The sequence below is a fragment of the Rhinolophus sinicus genome, linkage group LG03 (assembly GCF_036562045.2).
Source record: "Rhinolophus sinicus isolate RSC01 linkage group LG03, ASM3656204v1, whole genome shotgun sequence".
Classification (NCBI taxonomy): Eukaryota; Metazoa; Chordata; class Mammalia; order Chiroptera; family Rhinolophidae; genus Rhinolophus; species Rhinolophus sinicus.
In genome coordinates, this window is record NC_133753.1 from 43581354 (window position 1) to 43606916 (window position 25563).

General features: G+C 40.9%; 1 protein-coding gene across 11 annotated transcripts in view; it reads right to left on the reverse strand.

Moving 5' to 3' along the window:
- Positions 1-25563, reverse strand: part of MAP2K5 (mitogen-activated protein kinase kinase 5) — a 228634-nt gene that overhangs the window by 30170 nt on the left and 172901 nt on the right. For 4 of the 11 annotated variants that reach the window (XM_074327520.1, XM_074327519.1, XM_074327518.1 and 1 more), the window contains 3 exons: positions 9797-9858; positions 6647-6692; positions 4667-4754 (listed from right to left, as the gene is read on the reverse strand). In XM_074327520.1, coding sequence (XP_074183621.1) covers positions 4667-4754; positions 6647-6692; positions 9797-9858 — 196 coding nt within the window. Of the gene's footprint in view, positions 1-4666; positions 4755-6646; positions 6693-9796; positions 9859-13757; positions 16192-25563 lie in introns of those variants that run through there. The other 7 variants (XM_019725621.2, XM_019725620.2, XM_019725619.2 and 4 more) reach the window with 2 other exon arrangements.

A 25563-nucleotide genomic window follows, 5' to 3' on the forward strand; every position in this document is an offset into this window, starting at 1 on the left:
CAATCCCAGCCAGTGTCTCCCCCTGCAATTTCTGGGTGCCGCAGCTAATGAGCTGATTTGCACCTCTAAATGAACAACCAAAAGCAAACATGATGTCTTTAAGAGTGGGTGACCAGACACACGAGTATGGCCCTCACGGTGTATTTTAAAACATGCTCTATATGACACAGGCAATAGCTCAATGTAGTCAATGACAACCAAGTTCAAAATTGCTTATTAAACCATCATTAGTATCTTACAAAACTTAGATTGCAAGCATAGAGGCCCAGCCGAGGAAACGTGCCCACCCTCATATTTGTACCTAGGACACACCTAGGCCCTGGGTCAAAACAAACCAAAACTCATCTTTGCTCCACTTAGTATAATAGAATGTGGTGATAATGTTGAACTTGATCTGAGCTCTGGGCTCCCAGAAAGCAGTGACAGGTTAAGAAATCTCCCCACTCTTTTGTTAACCACAAGGACCAGCCACCCTGCCCTCCCAGAAATAAGACTCTTTTCCTTCCTTTCTTATGACTTCCGTGAGACTGGCTAATGACTTCCTTGTTTACCTGTCTCCATAACCTTGGCTCTGTCCCTCTTCTTTATTAATGAGACATTCTTCATTAATAAACATTCTACCTATTGCAACAGCCTGAATAAAATAATTTCCTGAATTGTCCAGCGCATCCTGTCTTTCCCAGTGGTCAAAAGATTTGAGTCTAGTAATGGTGAACGAGGCCACTTGGTGTAAACCCAAAAGTCACTGGAATTTGAGTGGAGAAACAAAAATCTCACGTGGTTGATGTCTGCAGTTTTTAAAAGGGACCATGCAGATGCGCAGTTTATCACATACCTTGCTTGACTGAGAGAACCAACCAAACTATCTGAAAATGTGATTACAATCAGGTTTGGATAATCAGAAAAGCGACCAGTGACAACGTCATTTAGAAGAGTTAAACAAGTCAACATCTCTTTGCAAGTAATTAAATGTTTAGACAGATTTTTCTGGAGCAGTTTGGTGTTTATAAGCCCCCAAACGATACCACCTCTTCTACATACACAAAGTCTTCTCTGAGAAATGAGATGCCTTCAAGTTTGCAGCTGCTGGGATTTAGAAGGGAAAAAATCTAAAAGCACTGTCTTGATTATAACTGACACCCCGCCCCCAAAACCCACACCTGCTTCACGTATTTTCAGTCCCACTGTTTACTTGCTTTCTAAGCAAAATGTCAAATTTCAATTGCAAACTGCACTCTGTGTTTCTTCTTAGGAGCCTGAATCGAAAACCAAACTTGAGGAAATGCTAAACGAGGATGCCCTGCTCTGGAATGTACAAGAAAATGCACAAAATAACAGGCATTATTAGAACCTAAGGAGAAAACCCATGTTTTTAAACAATTACCAAAGCAGTATAGTAATAGCATAAAGACAATTTCTGCGCCAGCTTGTTTCTCTGAAATTCTCTCTGCCACTGAACAGCTAGAACAGATAATAACTATTAGTAAATCAAACTCCTCTGCAATATCCAGCTGTGCCTCACGCATTTACATACAGATAGAATGGGTATATGTTTTTAATATGTATGTGATACGTACTTTTACCACAGCCGAAGTGTATGCTCCAAAGGCGGAGAATGGGAATCCGATCAGCATGAGATAATAAAGTGGCCGAGATAAAGTATTAGCCAGCGATTGATCTCAAACCGGGTGCTGCTTCTCCTGACCTGATTACTTACTATGCATAGATTCCATTAAATAGAGCTTAGACATGGAAAGCTTCTGGAAATACTCTAAATGCATAGAAGGATCTACAGCACTTTGAAACCAAATTGTAACTGCAGAGATGTCCACAGCCCACACCCTGGGGCTGGAGTCATGGTCCACAGTCAGGATGGGCTGCGAGGTTAAAGGGCTGCCTGACAGCTGGTGGGAAGCCTTCCCCTGCCCTCCCCCACACCAAGCCAGCACCCTGGGAGAGAACGCCTGCCTGCCATGCCTCCCTCCAGAGCTTTGCATTTGGTCCTGGCCTCACAGCTCTAACTAACAGAACGGGAAGGTGGGGAGGGAGCTTAGCAATCATTCAGCGTCATGGTCCCCTCTGAAAAACTGATGACAGCCATGAATCCCTCTTTGCAGAAAAAAGTGCAAATCCCCACATGCATTCATGACCTGGGGTGTAATTTCAGGGGTTCTAACATGCTGCCTGAAGTCACAGACCCTAGGTCAAGGGCTGCTGATCTAGTCCATCCCCTTTGTTCTGCAGATGAAGACAGAAGTGGGGAGCGAACAGTGGAGGCTTTCCCTGAGTCACAGCCTGACCGTAGTAAAGGAAGATTAATTCTGGAGAAGGAATTCTCTGTGGTTTACACGAGCAAACTGTCTATATAATAAGGTTTCTCACTATATCCCTTTTATTTCTAAATATTTAAACATATCATTTGAATAGCAAACCCAGACGTGAACCCCTCTCTACCTCCATGCTCCCATCTCAGGTTGTCTCTGTCTCTGAGTTTAGGGGTCGGTCTGATTTTTATGTTTTTGCTTCCCTCAATCTGATTATTGACATTTTGGGAAAATTTCTCTCCCACCTTTGCATGATTATCCTCCCCTCTTGTTATGGCATCACCAATCCTTTTGTTTTTTTTTTCCCTTGACGTAAGCTGTGACATCTTGCTTGGGTGTGTGAAGCATGGTGAACATTCTGTCTGCCACCTCCACACTTTCCACAGCCTGGAAACTTTTTCTAAATTTGGTGGACTCAGGTCACAGAGCTGGGACAGAACTGACATAGGTCTGTCCTGCGATATACATCAGGGTGATTTAAAAGTACCCACTATGGGGCTGGCCCGGTGGCTCAGGCGGTTAGAGCTCCATGCTCCTAACTCCAAAGGCTGCCAGTTCGATTCCCACATGGGCCAGTGGGCTCTCAACCACAAGGTTGCCAGTTCGATTCCTCGAGTCCCGCAAGGGATGGTGGGCAGCGCCCCCTGCAACTAAGATTGAACACAGCACCTTGAGCTGAGCTGCCGCTGAGCTCCCAGATGGCTCAGTTGGTGGGAGCGCGTCCTCTCAACCACAAGGTTGCCGGTTCGACTCCCGCAAGGGATGGGGGGCTGCGCCCCCTGCAACTAGCAACTAGCAACTAGCAACGGCAACTGGACCTGGAACTGACTGGCGCCCTCCACAACTAAGACTGAAAGGACAACAACTTGACTTAGAAAAAAGGCCTGGAAGTACACACTGTTCCCCAATAAAGTCCTGTTCCCCTACCCCAATAAAATTAAAAAAAAAAAAAAAAAAAGTAGCCACTTTTTTTTTTCATAATGGAGTCATCACAGGAGCAGAAAGAGGGTGTAGGGGTTCTTATCTGGTTGTGTCTGCATGCGGTTGTGTCTGCATGCTACAAGCTCTCAGCTGATTGCATGGCTGGTTTTCCTTTGTTGGGTTTAAAACTGACTCCTGATTCGTGCAACAGCTGTTAGAGAAGTGAATAAAAGTCAGCTCTTTCCAAGGAGGAAGGACTTTCCTATACTTGAATGGGAGTCCACTTGAAAAAAAGGGAATGTGTAGGTGTGTGTTGCTTCTGTGTCAGGTCAAAGTTTCCAGGCCTGGACAGTAGGGTTCCTTCTATTAAGTGGAATTTCTGATAGACTGCCCAGCTGGTGGGGAATATGTTGCCGACTGGAATTCCACCTTTATGGCCATTGTTGAAGGGATTTCTGTTCTAGCAGGCACCAGAGGTTTCACACTGGGGCCCATACACACTCCTGCTGTGCCCAGCCTGTTTCCTTTGCCTGGAATGTCCCCTTAAAGCTCTCCATTAAAATTCAACCCACCCTGCAAAAGCCCTTTCCAAATGCTCTTTTCTCCATGTAGCTTTTCCCCATTTCCCCAGACAGATCCCACAGCACTCTGCTGTTGTTTACACCGTCACTGTATTCCAGTTACTTGCAGACTTGCCATATCCCTTGCAAGACTATGCATGTGGCGTACTCCTTACATCTTCTGCTGAGTCTAGCACAGGACTTTGCACGTAATGGTCTATAAATATCTGCTGAATTCAACTGTTTACCTGGTTCTGAAATCCCCCAAGACGATATGGATGCTGACGATGAAACTTCTGAGTGAACTCTTTAGGGCGCTTAATGGCTACGGCCAGAAACGTGCACCAGCTCACGTGGGCCCTGGCCTCCCCAAAATGGGAGCATTGAGGGAATTTCTTGGTCCAACTTTAAAATACTTCCACTCAGAACACAAAAGCCGAAAACCATCTTAGGAACAACCACAGAGTGTAGACAGAATTAAACAGCTAACAACTGAGTTCAAGGGTCTAAACTTGAGTTGTACATTTCATCTTTAAGACTTGGGTATTCTGGATATAAGGTGACCGCAACAAATAAAAAGACAAAAACCACTTGCGTGCCCCCCATGTCCATGGCCCACCCCTCCTTGCAGTCTGATTTACTTAGGCTGGGACTTGCTGAGGTCACTGGCGGTCAGGGACACACTGGAGTTCATTTAAGAGCTTCCTGATGCTGAATCTGTAACTCTTAGTATTACCTCTGCTTTTCTCCCCGATTTAGAAAATGCAAGCCCACAGGGAAACCTCAACAATCCTGCAGGCCTCACAGCTGATGCAGCCCAAGTTGTGCAGACCATGTGGGTACCCTGCTGGCTGGAGTTACCTCGCTTGGGAGATAAACCGCTCTTTTTGTGAAAGGCCCCCACCCACAGTGGGCTCTCCAGTTCACGCATTCCAGAGGATGGTCTCAGCTTCCAGATGGGAGCAGCACCAAATAGGTTGTAGGCAGAGAGGGAAAAGGAAAAATTAAAGCCATTCATATGCTAGAAGGAATCAAGAACTGGCTCCTTAAGACTGGGTCCCTAGGACGTGACTCAGGTCCTCAGACCGCGGACAATCCACTTCCTTTCCCATCTCTTCTTGGGCCCCAGATTCTGGCCAAAGGCAGGCAGAGCTCAACCCCTTGACCAGAGGAGCCTCATATGCGCTCACTGTTTCCTCCTTCCTCTCTGAGTCCTTTCTAAGGCGAGGGAGCCTCACTGTTGCTATACCTGAGGGAATCCATTCATTTAAATCAAACTGTGAGCAGTACTAGAAATAATGTTAAATTAAGTGTAGGACGGTACTTCCTGTGACTACATTTTTCATTGTGCTTTATTGATTTATTGATATTTATTAATTACAAATGCGGTACAGCACACAGCAGGGTGTATAGTTATAAAGAGATATATTGAAATACATATCCCTTGTTTCTCCACACACACACACACACACACACACACACACACACACACCCACTCACATCCACTTGCTTCCAAGGCACTGGAAGTATTCACCCTTGCCACCCTGCAGTGGTGTTCCTTACCAACACATCCGTCCCTATGCTTTTACGGGTGTATGTACCATCTGCAGATGTTTTATTTTTAAGTGGCCAACTCATTGCAACCCTACCCCTTTGTCTTGATAGCTGAGCTATCCAGCCATAGCATAATAACATACAAGGTAAATGGGTCTCTATGTCTAGGACCTGTTCCAAGTTTTCTCAAATGTGACTAACTGCAAGAATTTCTCAACCATCAAAGAGACACCTTCCCAAGACCAGTTTATTCTAGACATGAAACCCGCACAGCTACAGGTCACAGAGGTTTTAGGGGTGAACCTTAATTTGAAACTACCCTGAAAACCGAGATTTTGCTCGAGGGGTAACAGGAAACAGAAAACTACCTTCCTGGAAAGTACTCATGATGCAAAAGGGGCAGGGACTGTTATTTTATTCTGGGGATAAAATCTGTATTATACGGAAGTTTGAATGCTTAGAGTGTCTATTAGGACGAAATACAAAGGATGAAAACTCTGAACCAGTATCTGTAAAATGTTTCTTAAAGTGGTAGAAGCCAATTGGTTGGAATTTGCTCTGACTGCAATAGTCTAAAGATCAGGAATGGTACTCACAACATCAGAAAGAACAAACTATAATTATTATTTACTAATGCTGGATTCTAATATTATTTTAACAGCTTGTGCATTGTCAAATCAACAATCTGCACTAAATAAATGACCATTTGGGAATTGTTAGGGAGCGTCTCTGTTCCTCTCCCTGCTTGACTAAGAACTGTCATTTGCAATCAAAGAAAGAGGCCTTGGAGCTGAGAACACAGCACCAGCAGCCTTGTAGCTGTCTCTTCCGAGGAAAGACCAAAGATTCACATTAACTTGATCTTTTGCAGCCAATCTAATTTCCTTCTACATGAATCCAAGAGGACCCCAAGCCACATTCAGAATCTCTTAGAGGATTGCACGAAAAACTTAACACGCTATCTTCTCTGTTACCAGCCCTCTTGAGTTCTGAGAAGCTTTAATGGCAAATGAGGACGAGGAGTGGCCTAGATTAACTCATGACCCTTGAGTGCCAGGCAAAGGAAAAGAGTTTGGCATCAAGTTTCAAAAGGGTAGTGGGTTTTTAAGAAGTAAAAACTCCTACCTGAGGTCATGAGCTTCAAAACCACCTGCCCAGATTAAGCCAATACTGACTGCTGCCTTTCCGGAGCCTGAGGATGCTTCAAGTTCCATTGTGGTCCTCTTACCAGAATGTTAGCACATTCATATCTGGGGAATTACTAACGTAACCAAAAAATGTACTTACCATCAATTCCTCAGGTGCTGGCCTTTCTTTTGGCTGTTTTCGCATGCTGTAAGAGAAAAAAATGCCTGTTACCTATATCACTTGTAAATTTGTGCTGTAATTTCCAGCACTGACTAGTTCCTCTGAAATTTGAATATTTTCAAAATTCATTGTGTTCCATTCTTGGCCAAAGTACAGGCATAATCATTTCATCGCACTTCACATTGTTGCGCTTCACAGATGTTGTGTGTTTTACAAATTGAAGGTGAGACCACCCCCACCCCCCTCCAGCAAAAAGACTGTAACTTGTTTTATTGCGATACTTGCTTTATTACAGTAGTCTGGAATCAAGCATGCAGTATCTCTGAAGTATGCCTGTATCAGCATATATTCTCTTCCTTTTATTTTAGCCTTTAATTAATTAGATTGTGGGGGAATCTCATGAATCAGAAACACAAAGTTTTTTTTTTTTGAGTTACTCATGCAATACAGTAATACAGATAAAGAATGAATTTAAATTTATCCTAATTCAACTTTTGAAATGAATGTGAAAAAAAGCAGTCATATTCTCTTCCTGATGCAGCTGTCAATTTATTTCAAACTTGAATTTAAGGAACAACATACTTCTTTTTTTGGTAATTGGGATAAGACAATAAGAAAAGAAACATGACTATCAGGTCAAATGAGAAAACACCTTTTTCATTATTGAATAACAATATATAACAGAGGTATCTAGATAATGCTACAAAATTACCAATGGGTTATTATTACAGTATCTCAACTTTCATTTATTTTGGCTACAAGTTGATAATTCATTTAAAACAGCTCTGGGAAAGTTAAGTTTAAGCTGCTTCAAGAATCACATTCCTCATGCAAATATGTCTTACATACAATAGGCATGTAAGTAGCTGTAGCATGTAGTCAGCTACATGATGAAGCACCTACACATGGGACGGAAAGGACCGTTTTGTACAAAAGTCAGTGTCTGTGGGATGAAGTCACGAAGAGAGATTGCTGCTTGTATTACTTGGAAAATCACACAGAAGGTTTTTCTTTATGTAAGGCAACTTCTAACCAGCAAGAAGAAAACCCTTCATATAATCGCTGCATTTGCTGACAGTATTTTTTTTTTTAAATAGGGAGATTTAATGATCATTTGGTAAACAAGAATCGTAGTTATGAACCATTAATGACATCAAGGACATTTGCCTTCCCTATAAATAACCATATGCACCTCTCAAATACTGCATCCATTAGCAAGTAATTCAAGCTGTCTCGCCAGGAGAGTTGGTAACAGTCCTAATCTGACATTCCAAAGTAGCTGTATCTCTTGGGAAAACAAGGCTATTACCCACTATCATCTCTGTTTCAGCTTGACATCTGTGGAAATTTCAACACAGGTTATCCCTCCCTCTGTCTCCATAAAACTTTTATATAACAGCTGATTAATTTTTTGGACAGGAGGAAGGCAAAACCTTATCTGCTCTTCTCCCTGTCTGCCCAGAACTGGCCCCACCCCGAGGTTGGTCTCAGACCACACAGCAAGATAAATGTGCTGGTCCTGTCAGAAATCCAACATCTTCGGGGCCAGTGGTGCCCAAACCAGGTGCTCCAGGCAGCTTAGGAATAGCACAGTTTGTTTTTCAATTGCTGCATTTCAAAATGGGGCATTCCCATGATGTGCTTCTCAGTGTTTCTAGGAATTCCATGTAAAGGAAATTAAGAAACATTAATACATAGTCCTGAATAAGGACTCCAATGTTAATGAGCGCAGGATTTCAGTGTTTAACCAAAATGTATGCTTTTTCCCAGCGTAGCACACTTTGGAAATAAAATGTTTGCAGAGTGAAAATAGTTTTTAAAAGCTACAAGATATTATGTATTTTAAATAAATAGAAATAGTGTTAATAACATTTTAAAGTTGGGGGGAATCTCTATATTTTTCTATGGAATATAAAGTGTATGAGACACTTTTATTAAGTGGTAACATATTATACTTAGTCAAAAAGGTGATAAAGCTTGACATTTATGGTAAGGAATATTTCTTGGTTTCCCTTTAGTGTCATCATCAGGTGGGTCACGGGGGAGGGGAAAGGGGCAGAGTACAACCATCTTGGTTTAGCAAGGACTCCTGATGGCACCATTTCGTGGCACCACAGGAACGAAGGGTTCGTTTTCCACCAGTGGCCATGACTCTGAAGGCGTGGTGAAATGAAGAATTTGGTGGAGGGAAAGAGAAGTGAAGGTAATTATGACGGAGCTCCAGCATGGACAGAACAGTTTCTAGTTGGTTCTGTCTCTGCTTTGGGGCGGTCATTCCTCTGCTCCCAATTTCCTTCTCTCTCTCCATGCTGGGGTGAGGGACAGGGCAGGGGAGCAACTGGGCCTTCTTCCAAGGCCATGCGAGTGCTGCTGAATGCACGAACGAAGGAACGAACGAACGGGGAGAGGTGGATGATGCGAAGGGGCTAATAAAAGAAAAACTCATTCTCCTGGGAGAAAAAAGGCAGGAAGCTGGAAAAGAACCCCTGGCAGAAAAATGCCTGTTTCCTCAGGTGTAAAATGACAAGCGGCTGCCTAGAGAGTCTGAGGGTCCCTTTGATCCTCTCAGTTCTTTAATAGTTAAAGTGGGCCTAATAGAACCATTTTTTCATAGTCTTTCAAACATCAAAATTCATTGCAATGGGACACCAGTACTGCATTTAAAATATAACCAAAGATAAAAGTTACTTACTGAAAATCCAATGAATTAATAAACTATGCTGCGTCCCCTAAGTGATGGACAGTTTTATGGGTAACTTGAGGTTACATTAATAAAAATAAGCTTCATAGGTCTGTTCAATAGAGGCTATAAAATGGTGTATTTCTTTAAAAAAACACAAAAACAACAACAATTGGAGAGCAACAGTATCTGTGCTCAAAGAAGTAGCCTGATTCCCAGCAGTTTATTAACACAGAAAGCCTCTAAAGTACATTTACAACCCTTTGTGTAAATAACGTTTACATAATTTAAACAATTTCTTCAGCTTTGCTGCCCCATCTGCCCAAGGCCCCGAAGTCCCTCCCGTCTCCAAAAGGAAGCAGGGAGAGCCATGAGGTCTCACGGAGCCTCCGAGTTAATGGCATGTATCATTTACATTGAGGGCATGGCATGTTTGCAAACAGGCTCACCACTGAGTGATGAAATGTACAAATGGCTCGGAGAACTCTCCAACCGGAAGGACGGGCGAATCCTGGGATGGAGGAAAAACAAGTCACCAAAAGTCACAACAATTCCTTTCCTTTCTTTATGCCCTTCCTCCCCCATCAAAGTAACAGTATAAAGATGAGTATATCCCAAGGATTCAACACCATGTGGAAAGGAAAATAAAGCCTCATCCAATTAAAAAGACTGCCTACACCCTCTGCCACATGTTTATGTAAAATGCCAAATTTAAAGCCACACACATTTTACAATGGTGAGAAACAGGAGAGCAGAGAGGGAGGGGAGGTGAAAAAAGGACAGGGATAGCCACAGGGTAGGAAAGAAGGTACGAAAGTGTAAATGAGAAATTAATGATTATTTAAGTAACACACAAATGGTCTTGTAATTAACAAAGAGCTGTGAAATTATTCTTGCGCTGACCTTTGTTCTTTTACTGGATTTGCTATTTATTTACACTTTCCTTTTTATTTACATTTATTTGCATATTCAACTGCCCTTACCTATTTGGCCCTAATAGAATCATTGGGGCCAGATTTTTTTTTTTTTTTTACTTTAACAGAAAGGCTTTTATAGGCAAAGGGGTTTTCTGAAAAAGAATTTCAGCCTATTTGCCAGTCTAGGCAAACTCGTCATATGAGAAAGCCAGTGAATTAAGGACACAATGAAAAGCTCCCCCGTTGACCACCAAACAGAACTGGGATGGAAGTGGGTGGCCCTCGAAAGAGCAGAAAACTACAAAGCAACAAACGTGACAACCACCATGTAACACAGGGAGCAAACCCCATTACGATTTGCAAAGGAAGGCTTTAAGAATTTAGGAGTTTTTCCAAGAATGACAGAGAGTGCCACTGTGTTTATAGTGTAACGGCTCAGGATGTAATGAAATTACACTGCAGAGTACTTTAACAGTCATCTCATTAGACCTACAGTTGGAACAAGAGAGCCACATAAAGTAGGCAGCTGCAAATGACTCCATTCTCATCTATTCTCATTTGCTATTAAAAATACCTTTCGGCGGCTTTTTTCCTCCCTGACATCCCTACACAAAGTGCCCTGCAAAGTATGATACATGCACCTATTTAAATTAACAAAGGAATGACTTATTTTAATCTCACTGTGCTTTGGAGTGCTTTGGCCATTTGGATGAGCAATATATCATTACATACAACCTTCCAGCGCTGCAGGCAAGAAACTCAGAGCATGCAGCATTTGGTGGGAGCCAAACAATTTCTCTAGCACACAACTGTGTCAAATGCATGCATGTATTCATTATTGAGAACGAGAGGAAATGGCTTTGATGTAGTGGAAAAAAGAAGATGATAAAAGCACCTCTGCAATATGCGTGTCATTATCAATGGTGGCAGATAGATACAATCGCACAGCCCCCTATGTGATTAGTAAATATACATATAATTGCTGTGGCCAATTATCAGAAAAATGAGATCGGTAATTACAAGACAGAAAATTAACTAGAACTCTTATTAAGGCTTTGTTTCCAGTTCAAACAATTGGAAACTGCTGGAAAATACAATTGAATCAAAAGAAACTGAGGGGGTCAAAGCAGCCCCAACCCTCCCCTCCCCACAAATCCTAAAGAGGTTAAAAGAAAAGGAATGTGAACAAAATGTTTCTTAGTTTTTGCCTATCTGTTGCCTTTGAATTTACTCCATTCATCCAGAGGAGGTTAGTAATCGTAAACTTAAAATTCTCATCAGTAGAGAAAAGCTTCAAAGAAGAAAGGAAAACAAAGGAAAATGGGAATGAAATAAAATCTTGCCAAGTTCAAAGGATTACATGCAGGCATGACCCAGAGAGGACATGAAAAACGGGGGTGGGGCATAGCTGATGAAATTGTCTGCTCCAAAGAAACAAGGCACGCAATAACATGACAAGTCCAATAACATGACAAGTCCTCGATAAAGGTACTATAAAATGGTCACAGAAGTCCCATCGGTTTGAAGAGCAAAAATAAAACATGATATCAATTTCAGCCCAGCCTGTTTTAGGAAAGCCATATATATCACCAAGCCTGCAAGATTCTACAAGGCCCAGTTCAAGAAATGACATTTTACTGTCTCAAAAACTATTAGTAAAAAGATAGTTCAAAGTCTGAGGCACAAAAATTATGGACTCTGATCAGATAGTTCCTCAAGTCATTCGTTCCTGAAATTTTTTTTGGAGGCTGTAGTATCAGAAGTGTCTGAGTAGCAGTTGCTTTAAAACGCAATGTTTAGGAAAATAAAAGCCTACTGTCTTAATGTGGCTGAATATTTACCAAGATGGTTAAAATTCTGGATGAGTTTTCTACAAAGATCCTGGTAAAAAACACGATGCTAATGTGGGCCTCATTTCAAAGTATGATACTACGAGTAAATTAATGAATTATAGACTAGGCAACTTGATGGAGATGTCATTTTAACACGGATGAGACACTAAACGAGGAAATGTGACATCTTTGCATGGATAGTTAATTTTATTTAAGACCTGATATTGTAGCCTGTTAAGTTCCTCATAATATAAAACTAAGGAACACTGGGTGGTACCCATGAATAATTTATTTCACTTGTGAAAATGCCAGCCCAAGTCGACTTTGCAGAACCACAGAGAGTGGATTCTCATCTCAGTGGTGCCTGGAAAGAATCACTCATCAAAGATGCAGGGGGAAGCTGTAATCTCACATGCATAATGCCACATACTTTCTTTCCTTCTTGAAGTCCATGTCTCCAAGGAGAATTTTCTGAGATACAGAAGATTGACTCCCAGAGGGGTGATCAGAATGCCACACAAACACAGGGCAAAGGAGTACTGGGAGGGCCTCCAACCCCGCAGAAGCCACAGGCTGTTAACACGCCAGAGGAAATCAAATGAACACACCTGACAGTGGGCACCACACTGGAAGATTTTAAAGTACCGTTTTTTTTTAAGCAATTAAAATCAGAAGTTAGTTTAGAGCAGGATGTAAAACACTTCCAAGAACCTGCCTATTTCCTGATGTAATTCAAATATGTTCCAAGGAGGGAGGGAGGGAGGCTAGTAGGAAAGCTGCTTCAGTTTCACAGAAGCTCCCAGGGAGGGAAGGCACCCAGTCACCACGGGGTGAGGAGGACACTGAGAACCATGCCATGGGGCTCAAAGGACCTCGTAAAGTAATTGCTGCTACTTATCAAAACCGTTCTCTGTGAAATATGGGTTCAGGCCAGATGAAGAAATACATTTCAAAAATACAAATACCAATTGGAGAAGCGGTTACAGAGGTAACTCTCAGGACTGGCCGAAACCGACTCTAAATTGTTAATAGAAGTCACGCTCTTTAAGGCCCTGGGTGCCATACTTCACCTTAAGGGCTTTGTTGGGGTGTTTTCCTATGGCTCTTCTAAGCAGAGTAGGGAACGCAAGAGGGAACACGACCTTAACCAAAAGCCTTAACCTGAGACTCTAGTCCCAAGTCAACTTTAGAGACCTGCTAAGGGGACACGAGCTGGATCTTGTTATGGAGCTGGCAACTGTTACATAAAAATAGCTGCCATAACCATTTCGGGAAGCAATTCTGGCCATCAAGGAGGACTGTGTCCACGTCTCAGAGGTTTCAGTAACTACCTGGTCAGTCCTTCGCCAAACAACTAGAACACAGGCAGGCAGCACGCTAGAGAACAGCCAAGGACAATGGAAAAAAGTTTGAGTGATGCCTTTGCCTTGTGAATAATGAACAGTTCAGGAAGGTCAACCCATTACAACTGCAACTGTTTAATTATTAATTATGCACAATCTATGAGCAAAAGGACAGGTTCAGAATGTTTAATGTATGCTAACTTCAGCTGGACTCTCTCTGGGTATTTTGTTATTAGCACTTGTCAGCAAGGTACTCAGGCATAAAAAAAGGCAAGCAGCAGAAAATCGGTGTGTGTGTGTGTGTGTGTGTGTGTGTACCTGCACACTCCAGGAGTGGGGGAGGGGAGGAGGGAGGAGGTCCAATTCCAACCACAGCTGCTGCTCGTTCACTTGCAGAGTAACTGTGCCCATAAGTACACCTTGTGACCTTGAGAGCAGACAGGATGTTGGATATTCCAAATACAGAAAACATAAATGAGAAAAGTGCTTTTGAAACGACTTACTTAAAAGGGAGGTTATTATTTTAAAGGCATAGATTTTTTTTGAAACGAAGTTTCTTGGCTTTGAAAAAATTTGTCATTAATGTTTACACACACACACACACCCCGGGTAAGTTCAGTGCCCTGTACCAATGTCACTCTCCTGGTTGAGATACTGTACTATACTTATGAGCTGCCTACCATGGGGGAAGCTGGGTGAAGGGTACACAGCATCACTCCGTATTATTTTTTGTAACTGCATGTAAATCTAAAATGATGTCAAAAAAGAAAGTTTAAAAAGAAAAAATTAAGGAGCTGGTTTTAAAAACTCTAACGAGATCCAGATTCTTAGAGGACCACTGCTTTGTATCAGGAAGAAGCCTGACATTAGCTACTCAGCTGGAAAACAGTTAAGAGATCTTTGCTTAAAAAAATATAACCAAGGATTTAATTTTTGTCTTTAATTCATAACTGAAGATGACAATGGAACTTGACAATGACGTGGTGGTCAATTCAGACATTGGTAGGGCACAGACAGAAAATACTGTAAAAAAAGGGATACAATTATTATTTATTGGTTCCTGCATTCCATAATTTTCTTGACTACCTATGATGTCAAAGGCACTGAGCCTGGCACTGAGGGATGACTGATACTTAATCCATATCCTGAAAGACTCTGTGTATTGTTTATTGTTCAAGGGGATAAGGCTGCACTGGGGAGCACCAAGGGTTCAATGCAGTTTGGCTGGTACCTGAGTTCAGAGGGGAGTGTGATGGGGAACAATGTCTAAGCACCTGGAGGACCGTGAGACACCTTCTTTGCTTCCTTCCTTTCTTCCTTTCTCACTCCTGGGAACGCAGGGACCTTGACCGTGTTAACTTGTATCCTGTTCCCTTCTCTGCGCAAAACCGACGTTCTTTCAAATTAAGATTTTAAAGTTAGTGGCAGTAAAACGTAAGGAAGTTAGAAGGGCAACGTCTCAGAATTGTCAAGGTGTTGGCTACACTCGTGAATTCTAAGGTAAATCAACCAGGCAAGTTAAATAAAATATGGCAAGCCTTCTGACTTTTTCTGATAGTCTATTTCTAGACTTCACGGTGTCAAGCCATCAAGCTAATAGGTAGTTACCATCACAGAATCCCCAGAAGTCTGACCAGTATTAAGAGTTATGCTCCAACATTTTAAAAATAAATCTTTTAATTCAAGCCTCATGTTCCTTTCACCTGGCCCAACAATTTCTGGTCTTATACAGTGCGGTTCATACTAATTGGCGCAGCTCTTTTAGATCACTCCACTTCTCTCCACAAAGCTGGGATCAAAGGTCATTTGTGATTCCAGTGGCTTCAGGTCAGGCAGAACAGCATTTTGCCTTGTGAGACCCCAAATTGGTTTTTGATCCTCCACTGTTCACTGCTTTAAAACAACATCTTTGTGAGACAACTGGCAGAATCCATGGGACAAATCCGCTCTCCACTGGGGAGGAAACCTAGTTTGTTTAAAAAAAAAAAGACAAAAACCAAAACAACTGGACCCTCACCTTTAAACATATCCACAGAAGCTTATCTACAAGCCAAAAATCTACCTGTCCAAAGTGTAATCCAATAGCAGATTCTGGGAGATTAGCTCAGTTTTAATATTCTGAATGTCATCAGTGTTCACATCTGTATGTTTCTGCTATAACAGACTGTACCCAGGCGGGCAAAAAAGGCAGTCACACCTTATCCGAGAAACTAAGGTGGGAAATAGATGGACAGGTACTCCTGGGCAGTCAGAGAATGAGACAGTCCAGTTTAAGATGTGAATAAACCATAATTACACATCAGATTTGTAAAAAAGTAGTCAATGCTTGTTAAAAACCCTTAGTTATAAAGATGTGGCCATTCTGTGAGGAAACAATCAGTATTTTGACATTATGTGTATGTTTGATTTCACGATGCAGATGGAACTGACCTAACCTGAGGGGTGTGACAAGGGAGAGTTCCGGGGTGGGAATGAGGCTTTGAATTTAGGACGGTTTGCAGATGGACATCACCAGGAAAGAAAGCCTCTGACCCTCCTCAGCTGGAAACCAGAGAGCCCTTCTTTTGCTCATCCCACTCCACATCAAACCCTGAGCAGAGAAAGTGAAAGATGATTCAATTTCCACACTGGGTCACCCCATGCTCTGGGTTGCCAGATGTGACAAATTACATACGTGGGCATTTTGGTGTGAAGTTCTGTCCACTGGGTCCGGGCTGACAGTAGCAGCTCATTTAACTTGTCTCAGATGGACCTGGAACCAGGGGCGAAAGGCCTGAAATTTTCGCCACTGAAATACCCACCTTACTCACAAACCCTTAAATCAAGGGAGAACCAGCTGTTAGCCACATGAACATCACAACCAGATGGCTTATAAAAAACCACAAAATACAAATGAACAGGTCTAAAGGAATCTGTCTCTAGGTAATTGGACTTGAGATTATAAAGATTTTTCATTTTCTCCTAAATATGCTCTAGAAATTCCTCAGTATTGGGATAAGAGAGGAGGAACAAACGTTGTCATTAATATCAAAACTAAGCCTTCATTTCGTCTATACATTTTTTGTCATTTAAAAGATTTACATTTACTTAGAGATTTTCTAAACAAATGGCGAAGATCTTGATGTTTTGTAAAATTCCTTAAAAAAGGTAGGGAGAGAACTGGAAAGTGCATTAATCTTTTAAACCGCATTTGCAAAATTGCTTCCTTTCTAAAGCCAATGAACATCCCATTTTCTCTTTTTATTTTAGGTCTCCTCTTGGTCATAAGCGATGGGCAACTGTAGCATTGAGAGGAGCCTCTGTGGACAGTACACGTACACACTCAGACACACACTTGCAGACTAACAGCCACATGCAGCTCCCTTTTCAATGGCGGAGGCAGAGCAGCAAAAAACAGGCTTGTCTCATGCCAAAGGGATTTCATTTACAAAAGTAAAACCCGTTATTGTCTTCTCTCTCTGTAGCTTCTCAATGCATTTCTATTGCTTTTTCATAAAACACTGCTGCAAATAATCAAGCATGACCACTGACATCCACGAGATTGAGTTTTAGGAACCATTAAATGAGCTCACCCTCGTGGGAAGCCTCCCGCTCAGGCTGGTCTAAAGGTAATTATTCAGCAATTCCTACCTGTGGTTTTACCTTGTCCCTATATAGTGTTTGAATTTCATATACTGGTAAGGTCAATTTGTTTTTTTCCTCAGGAAAAGTCCACCTACATGTTTGATCCAGGACCTAAATTATAATGTTAATATACGCACTAGCGTGTCACCAGGTTCTATGTGCAGAAGTGCTGATGAAAAGCAATCTCAGATTAAAGGTAGATCATACACAATATTAAACAAAAATGAAAGAGGAAAATCTAGGAGAGAAAAGTAACCCTTAACAGGTTCTTCAATGAAAGGCATCATCCCTCTTTCCATAGGTGAGGGGTTAACACTGAAACATCTGCACTACACCTGCACACTGTTCAAGGGCAAGAACCTGGCAGGTCCGTGTCCTCAAAAATCAACAAGCCATAACACTATCAAGTCAGACTCTGAGAACTCCCTGAAAGCCCAAGTCCACAGCGCCAACACTGTCTGTCCTCCTGAACGTTCATGCGACTGTTAGTTAAAATAACTGCTGCCATTTGCCACCTGCACTGCAAGCTACAGAGAAGGGGAAAAACAGAACTCCCGTGGCTGCGTGGTGTAGGAGTGTTGGCTTACACATTTTTTTATAAACAAATTCAAAGGCTACGTCAGCGGCAACTCAAATGCTGAAAATTATATGTGAAATCGTGCCCTACCTGGCTCCGTACAATAAGCCGAGAGAAGGGGATTTAAAGCTGGCTAAAGGAGACACCGCATCAGTTTAAAATTAGTCAATGCGAGAGGAACAAAGAAGAAGACAGGACGGGCGGGAGGGAGAGGAAGTGAAAAAAATAGAACTACATACTGTGAAATGAACAAGTTCAGTTAGAATGTTCATCAGGGTTTGGAAAATCATAATGCCATCTGCTACTCTGGACCTCGGAACATCATGGATCTCGTGGGCCCAGACGCTTCCATTTCCAGGAGGAAGGAAGGAACTTAAACTCCCTGGAATGCTGCCTCCATTCTGGAATGGAAGCAACACCCCAGCCCACCCGTTTGGAATCTCTTTTGAGAACATTCGAACTGCTCACAGACGCATTTTCCCTGGTTTAGGGAGAATTAACGGCAGGCGAAATGATTATAGCAACTAGGCAGTGAGGCAGAGCAGTGCCCCGGCCCGAGCTGCTGGGTAACTGACCCTGGCATCCAACTTGGGCTCAGGGTGTGTAGGTCCCATCATGGTGGATTAAATGAGCATTGTCCTACGGCTGGATAAGACTTCACAATAGAGCAACACATGTTAAATGACAGCAGCCAAAACTGGCCCCACCAGGCAACTGCCCATTCACAGAATGCTATTCACAGGCCTCCACCACCAAGAAATTAATTCATTAATAATACATCAGGCTTTGTGGACAATTCAAAGAAAACACAAAGCTACTTGCTCAACGATTGCCTAAAGATGCAGAATTTTTCCTGGTTAAAAAACCCAAAATCGACTTGACTTACTGAAAGCAAAATTACAGGGATGTTTACGCTAATATTTTGCTTAGTAAACAAAAAGAAATTGAGAAAATCTATCCACTGAATTCACTCAGTGTCACTAGGAAATAATATACACATTTTCAGCAATAGCTAATAAAATTTGATTTTATATAACTGTATTTAAAAATTAATTTTTCCCACTTTTAAGTGACTTTGTACATCCTTCAGACTATCAGGAAAATTTTTGCTTTTAACTTGTTTCTTCTGTTACATTTTTAAAACTCACTTCTTTCTCCTCCCTCCCAACAACTCATAAATATGAATTAAATATAATTATAAATGAACAGAACATTAACTTTTGGATTACTGCTGTGTTTTGGTAGAATGTTAATGTCATTTCTAAAAGAAACAGTTATTACCAATAGAAAAAGTAATTACTAAAGGAATCATGGCCTTAATGCTAACCTATTTTCAATCTTCAAACCGGCCAAATTTCATTAATTTAAACATACTAAACTTTTCAAAGGAGGTATTAGATTTCTAAAGGTTGCCTTACACAAAAGAGGAATATCAGTTTTCAGGCTCCCCATTATATATTCCCAACGCTATTGGACACAGGTCTAGTTAACAATATCACTGGAGGACAAGACTATTGTCTTCTACTTGGATTAACTTACCAAGTTTCTAATGCCTCAGTCATACAAGTTACACACATCATGAAATACCTTGTCACAAATACCCGTTTATGTGAGTAGTTAAAATGATCTGAGAGCTCAGGACCTCAGGTCTCACACCACTTCTACCAACTGCAGTTTAGTTGAAAGTGGTCTATTTATATATGGCTATTTACTGGTCTGCCTTTTTGACTAGAGGAGAAACTCTGGCAGGTGCATCTTATTCATTCTCTATTCCCAGTACCTAGTTTTGGGATTAATACAGGTTTCCAGACTGATTATTTGGGCTATAATCAGGGGTTTTCAGTCTAAGGATTTTATATAGGTGCTGGGGGTGGGGTGGGAATAGGTGGAGATCTAAGTCTCCCACCCTCTCATCAAACTAGAATGGCTTTCAAGTCCAAAAAATAAAAAATGAAAATCTTTTGTGTATCAAAGGACACCATCAAGAAAGTGAATAAAAAAGCCATAGAATGAGGAAAAAATTTAGAGTCCAGAATCCAGAATATAAAAGAATTCTTACAACTTAGTATTAAAAAGACAAATAACCCAATTTAAAAATGGGCAATAGATGTGAATAGATATTTGTCCAAAGAAGATATTCAAATAGCCAATAAAAACATGAAAATATGTTCAACACCCTTAATCATAAAGGAAATGCAAATCAAAACCACAATGAGAGACTACGTCACATCTATTAGGAGGGCCATAATGAAATAAACAGAAAATAACAAGTGCTGACAAAAATGTGAAGAAATTTGAACTCTTATAAACTGCTGGTAGGAATGTAACATGGTTACGGAACAGTTTGGAAGGTCATCAAAAAGTCAAACATAGAATTTTCATGTGACCCAGCAATTCCACTCCTAGGTATATAACCAAGAGAGGTGAAAATATACATCCGTATAAAAACTTGTACGCAAATGTTCATGGCAGCATTATTCATAATAGCCCCAAACTGGAAATAGCCTAAATGTTCACAACTGATGAAAAGACAAAATGGGGAGTATTATTCAGCCAGCAATAGGAATGAAATACTAGATCAGTGGTTGTCATATATTAGAGTGGAGAGAGGAATTATGACTGTTAACAGGTACTGGGTTTCTTTGTGGAGTGATGGAAATGTTCTGGAACTGAGTTGTGTACTTTAAAAGAATAAAATTCAAGTTATGTGAATTACATTTCAATAAAATAATTTCAAAGGAAGAAAAAAGAAAACAAAGGGGTTTCTCTAAGATGGTCTCTGTACTTAGCTGCTGTGTTATAGGCTGGAGGTCCTTTTCAGCTGAATAGGATAGGCCTCCGTAGAAGAAAAGACAAACTTAGATCACATTCTATTTTGTGAGGAAGTCGCCCTGCTAGAAAAATCCATGTTTTAATTTACTACAAGGAGCATTTACTGAGATCCTGCTTGGGCCAGGTGCTGGGATAAATCCCTGTGCAGGATGACGTCGTGATCTAGTGGGAGACAAATTCAAGAACGAAATTTGATTCAGTATGATTACAAACTATAATACAGCCTTGTAAAAAATGCTATGCTGAATTCCTCCAAGCACTGGGTGGGAGTGTGGCAGGATGGGAAGAGGTGGGAAGGTAACAGAGACAGCTTCAAAGAGGAGACGATGTTTGAGCTGGGCCTTAGAGAATGCTTAGGCTTTCACAAAGTGGAAAAAGGGGAGAAGGTCATTCTCAGCAGAGGGTGGAACACAACCATAGGTGTGAAAGTGTGGGGAAGCTTTGAAAACGAATGACTGACCCAAAGTCAGAGACAGAAAAGCTTAGAAGCTTTTTAATAATGTGGTCATAACGCAGACTCTTCCCTCCTTTCTCTTTTCCCTTTCCCAGTCCTCAATTTTCTCATTCCCTTCTTTATGTGTCACCCTCTTCTAGAACAGAGATGTTAGCTGCCTCTTGGTTTGCCCGGCTCATGTGTGACGAGCTGCCAGGTTAGGGCTGGCATCAAACACTGCTTCCTTCCAGCACTGGGCATGGTTGCTGGCATGTCTAGAAAACATCAGAGAAGCCATGTGTAAGTGTAGCGTCCATGTGAGGACTCCTGGGAGTTCAGATATTTGGTGGGGTAGATGATTGTCCCCATTCATAATGACTTTTTAGCACCACTGTAATGACGTGCATACGCCAATCAGGCGGATAAGTATATAGTGAAGGCTCTTTGATGTCTTCATTACATTTTATGATTAAATAGTCATAAGAACTCTCAGAAGGCATAGACTTTTATAATGATGGGCTACTAAATATGTTTTTGACTGAGAGAGTCTATTTGCATCTTAAGCAAACCCACTTTACTCCTCATCATTGAGGACCCAAGGCCAGGCCCCACAGCAACACCCCCAGCCCCCTCCTTCCTCTTCCTGCCCATCCCTCAGCTCGCCACTTCCTTTCCATCATCTTCCCCCTCTCCCGTCTGTGGCATTCCTGTCAATTCCCTTTCCTCAGCTACAGACCTTACAGGGAAAGCCAGCATCTCCCCCACCTCCTACACTGGGGTACAAAGGTCTTAGGAGTTGTGGTTTGCCATGGCTCTACCTGTCTGTTGGCTTGGAACCCTGGCATTATTACGGTGATTCCACTATCTTGATGGTGTCATATATAATAAACTGTCACCCAATCTAAGGTCCTAAAGATTCACACCTGTTTCCTTTTAAGAGCATCATAGTTTTAGCTCTTATATTTAGGTCTTTGATCCATTTTGAGTTAATTTTTGAGTATGATGTTAGGTAGGGATTTCAAATTCATTCTTTTCAAACTGACTTTTCAAAGAGGATGCCAAGCACATTCAATGGTGAAAGAATAGTCTTTCACCATTGAATGTGCTTGGCATCCTCTTTGAAAAACAACTGACTATAGACATATGGGTTAATTTCTGGACTCTCAATTCTATTCCCTATGTTCTATCCTTACTGTCAATACCACACTATCTTGATTACTGTAACCATGTAGTGAGTTTGGAAATCAGGAAATTTAAATCTTCCAACTTTGTTCCTTTTTTTTTTCAAGACTGTTTTGGCCACTCTTGACTTCACTTACATTTCAATATAAATTTTGAGAGCAGCTCATCCATTTCTGCAAAACAGCCCACTGGGATTTTGATTTTGACAGGGATTGCACCAAATCTGTGGATCAAGTTGGGGAGTACTGCCATCTTACCAATATTAAGTCTTCCATTCCATGAACGTGGGATGTCTTTTCATTTATTTAAGTCTTTAATTTCTTTCAATCATGTTTTGTCAATTTTCAGTGTACAAGTTTTCCACTCCTTTTGTTAAATTTATTCCTAAGTATTTTATTTTTTAAATGCTATAGTAACTTTTTTTTTTTAATTTCACTTTTGGATTGTTCATTTTAGATTACTAGTATATAGAAATAAAACTGACTTTTGTGTGATCTTGTATCCTACAACCTTACTGAATCAATAATTCTTTGGTATTGATTTTCTAGGGCTTTTTATATATTTTATGTCATCTGCAAGTATTACTTTATATCTTCCTCTTTTTCTTGACTAATTGCCCTGGGTAGAACCTTCAGTACAATGTTAAATAGAAATGGTGAGAGCAGATATCCTTCTCTTCCTCCTGATCTTAGAGGGAAAACTTTCAGTCTTTTACTACTAACTATGGTGTTAGCCATAGGTGTTTAGCTGATGTCCTTTATCAGGCTGTGCAAGTCCCCTTCTATTTCAAGTTTGTTCAATGTGGTATCACAAAAAGGTGTTGAATTTTGTCAAGTGCTTTTTCTGTGTCTACAGAGATGACAAGGGGATTTTTGTCCTTTATTCTATTAATATTGTGTATTACACTCATTTTCATTATGTTGAATCAACCTAGCATTTGTGGGATAAATTCTACTTGGTCATGATGTATCATTCTTTTATATACTGCTGGATTTGGTTTTGCTGGTATTTTTTGAGGATTTTTGCATCTATCCTGATAAGGGTAATTGGTCTGTAGTTTTCTTTTCTTTTGAAGTCTCTGTCTGGCTTTGGTATCAAGGTAATGCTGGCCTCACATAGAGGAAGTCAGAAAGTGTTTCTTTCTCTTTATTTTATTTGGAAGAGTTTGAGAAGGATTGATATTAAATTTTCTTTAAACATTCAGTAGAATTCACTTGTGAAGCCATATGGTCCTGGGCTTTCCTTGTGGGAAGTTTTAAAAAATATTATTTACTTGTTATAAGTCTACACAGATTTTATATTTCTTGTTGAGTCAGTATTGGTAGTTTACGTTTTTCTAGGAATTTGTTCATTTCATTTAAGTTTTTTAATTTGTTGGCATACAGTTGTTCATAGTATTATTCCCTTATAATCCTTTTTATTTCTGTAAGGTTGATAGTAAGGTATCTGCTTTCATTCCTGATTTTAGCTATTATGTCCTCTCTCTCCTCTCTCTCTCTTAGTCTAGCTAAAGGTTTGCTAATTTTGTTTATCTTTTAAAAGAACCAACTTTTGGTTTTATTGATTTTCTCTGTTGTTTTCTATTCTCTATTTCATTTATTTCCACTCTCATTTTATTATTTCCTTCCTTCTGCATGCTTTTAGTTTGTTCTTTTTCTATTATAGTTTAAAGCAGAAGGTTAGGTTATTGATTTGAGATCATTCTTTCTTTTTAATGCAGGCATTTACAACTAAAAATTTCCCTCTGAGCACTGTTTCCGCTGTATCCCATAAGGTTTGGTATACAGTGTTTTCATTTTTGCTCATCTCAAAGTAGTTTCTAATTTCCCTTGTGATTCTTCTTTGTCCCATTGGTTCTATGGCAGTGCATTGTTTCCACATATTGCGAATTTCCCAAATTTCCTTCTGTTATTGATTACCTCTGTTTTCTACCTCCTGGACCCCTTGGCTCTTGGCCAGTTGTCCATTCAGTCTCCATACTCTGCATACGTCACTGTCCTCTATCAAAGCCCTGTTCTGTGTTCATCTTCCTCAGGAGGCTTTCTTAGAGTAAGAAGAAGAGTAAACTATCCAGCAGACCCACCCAGATGTTCTACATAGAGTGCTATGCCATGCTTTCCTAACACCAAACCTTCTTCCTTTCTAGCCTCATCAGGGAAGAATAATCAATATAACTCAGAATTATTCAGTTAGCATCTTTAAACAATCAGGCTCATTGTTTGTCTACACACCTGGAAAACTGTAGTCCATTACTGACCACTAAAAGCTTGTGCTGATATTTCAGAACCATTTTTGTATTTTACAAATCTTGTAGTTAGTTCTTACTAAGAAATCAACTTTCATGTAGAAGATACTTCTGATCGGGTATAAAACATGACTTTTATGAATTCATTTTTCACCAGTAAAATGAATAAATGGAAATATAAATCAGGGATTTGCTAACTGTCCTGCTAAGCACCTACAGATGTTAGACAGAAGTTTATTTTTAGCTGTAATATGCTTGAAACATACACACACACACACACACACACACATACACACACACACTAATATATGTATATGTATGTGTATTCAGAGTAATAATCTATTTTTCCTGATTGTTATATTTTACATAGCCTGAACATTCTAAAACACATCTGTGAACTCAAAAATGATTCACAAGAAAGTTTTAAGCCCTTCTATCTGATACTTACTTTTTTCCTTTCTTGACCTGGCAAACTTCTACTCTCCTTTAAGACTTAGTTTAAATGTCACCTTCCCTGAGGGGCATGCTCCCACAACAAACCCTCTCCTGGTAGAACAAACTCTCCTATCTAGGGGTTGTATAGTACGTACCCTACAATGAAATAATTAATCATTTCTGTGTCCACATCTTTTCCAAGGCTATGGACTACTTGGGGGTAGGTCAAGGGGGAAGTCCCCTCTTAAGTCGTTGCAATTCCCAGCACCTCAGTCCACTGATGGCCCCCATGAGCTGGCTCCAGCCGGCCTGGGACTTGGTGACTCAGATATTACTGTTGTTTTTCCACCTGCCACATCACCAGTGGGGCCAGCCCTTTGTTGCCTGCCAAACTGGCTCCTTGGCCAGTTGTCCTTTCAGTCTCCATACTCCATACTCTGAGACAATGGGGAGAGTGTTAGATAGCTATATAGCCTCCTGAGTCCCAACACATTGGGTTGGCCCAGGATTTGGGACTGACCTTCTGCCTTCCTACCCTGACTCACAGAGCTAGTCTGCAGTTGGCCTGGGAACCTTGCCTACTTGAGAGAAGCTTGAGAGAAACCCAGTTCTCTCAAGACTTGGAGACTGTCCTGACCATGGCCCATTCAACTTAAGCTAGCACATAATGGGTTCTTTTGATAACTTTCTGCTTACTGAATGAACACAAGCCCACCCACTTAACTTCCTTAAAGAGGGGTTGAAGCACTCTCTCTCTTCTCAGATGAGTGTGTTAGACCTTACACATACCACCTGA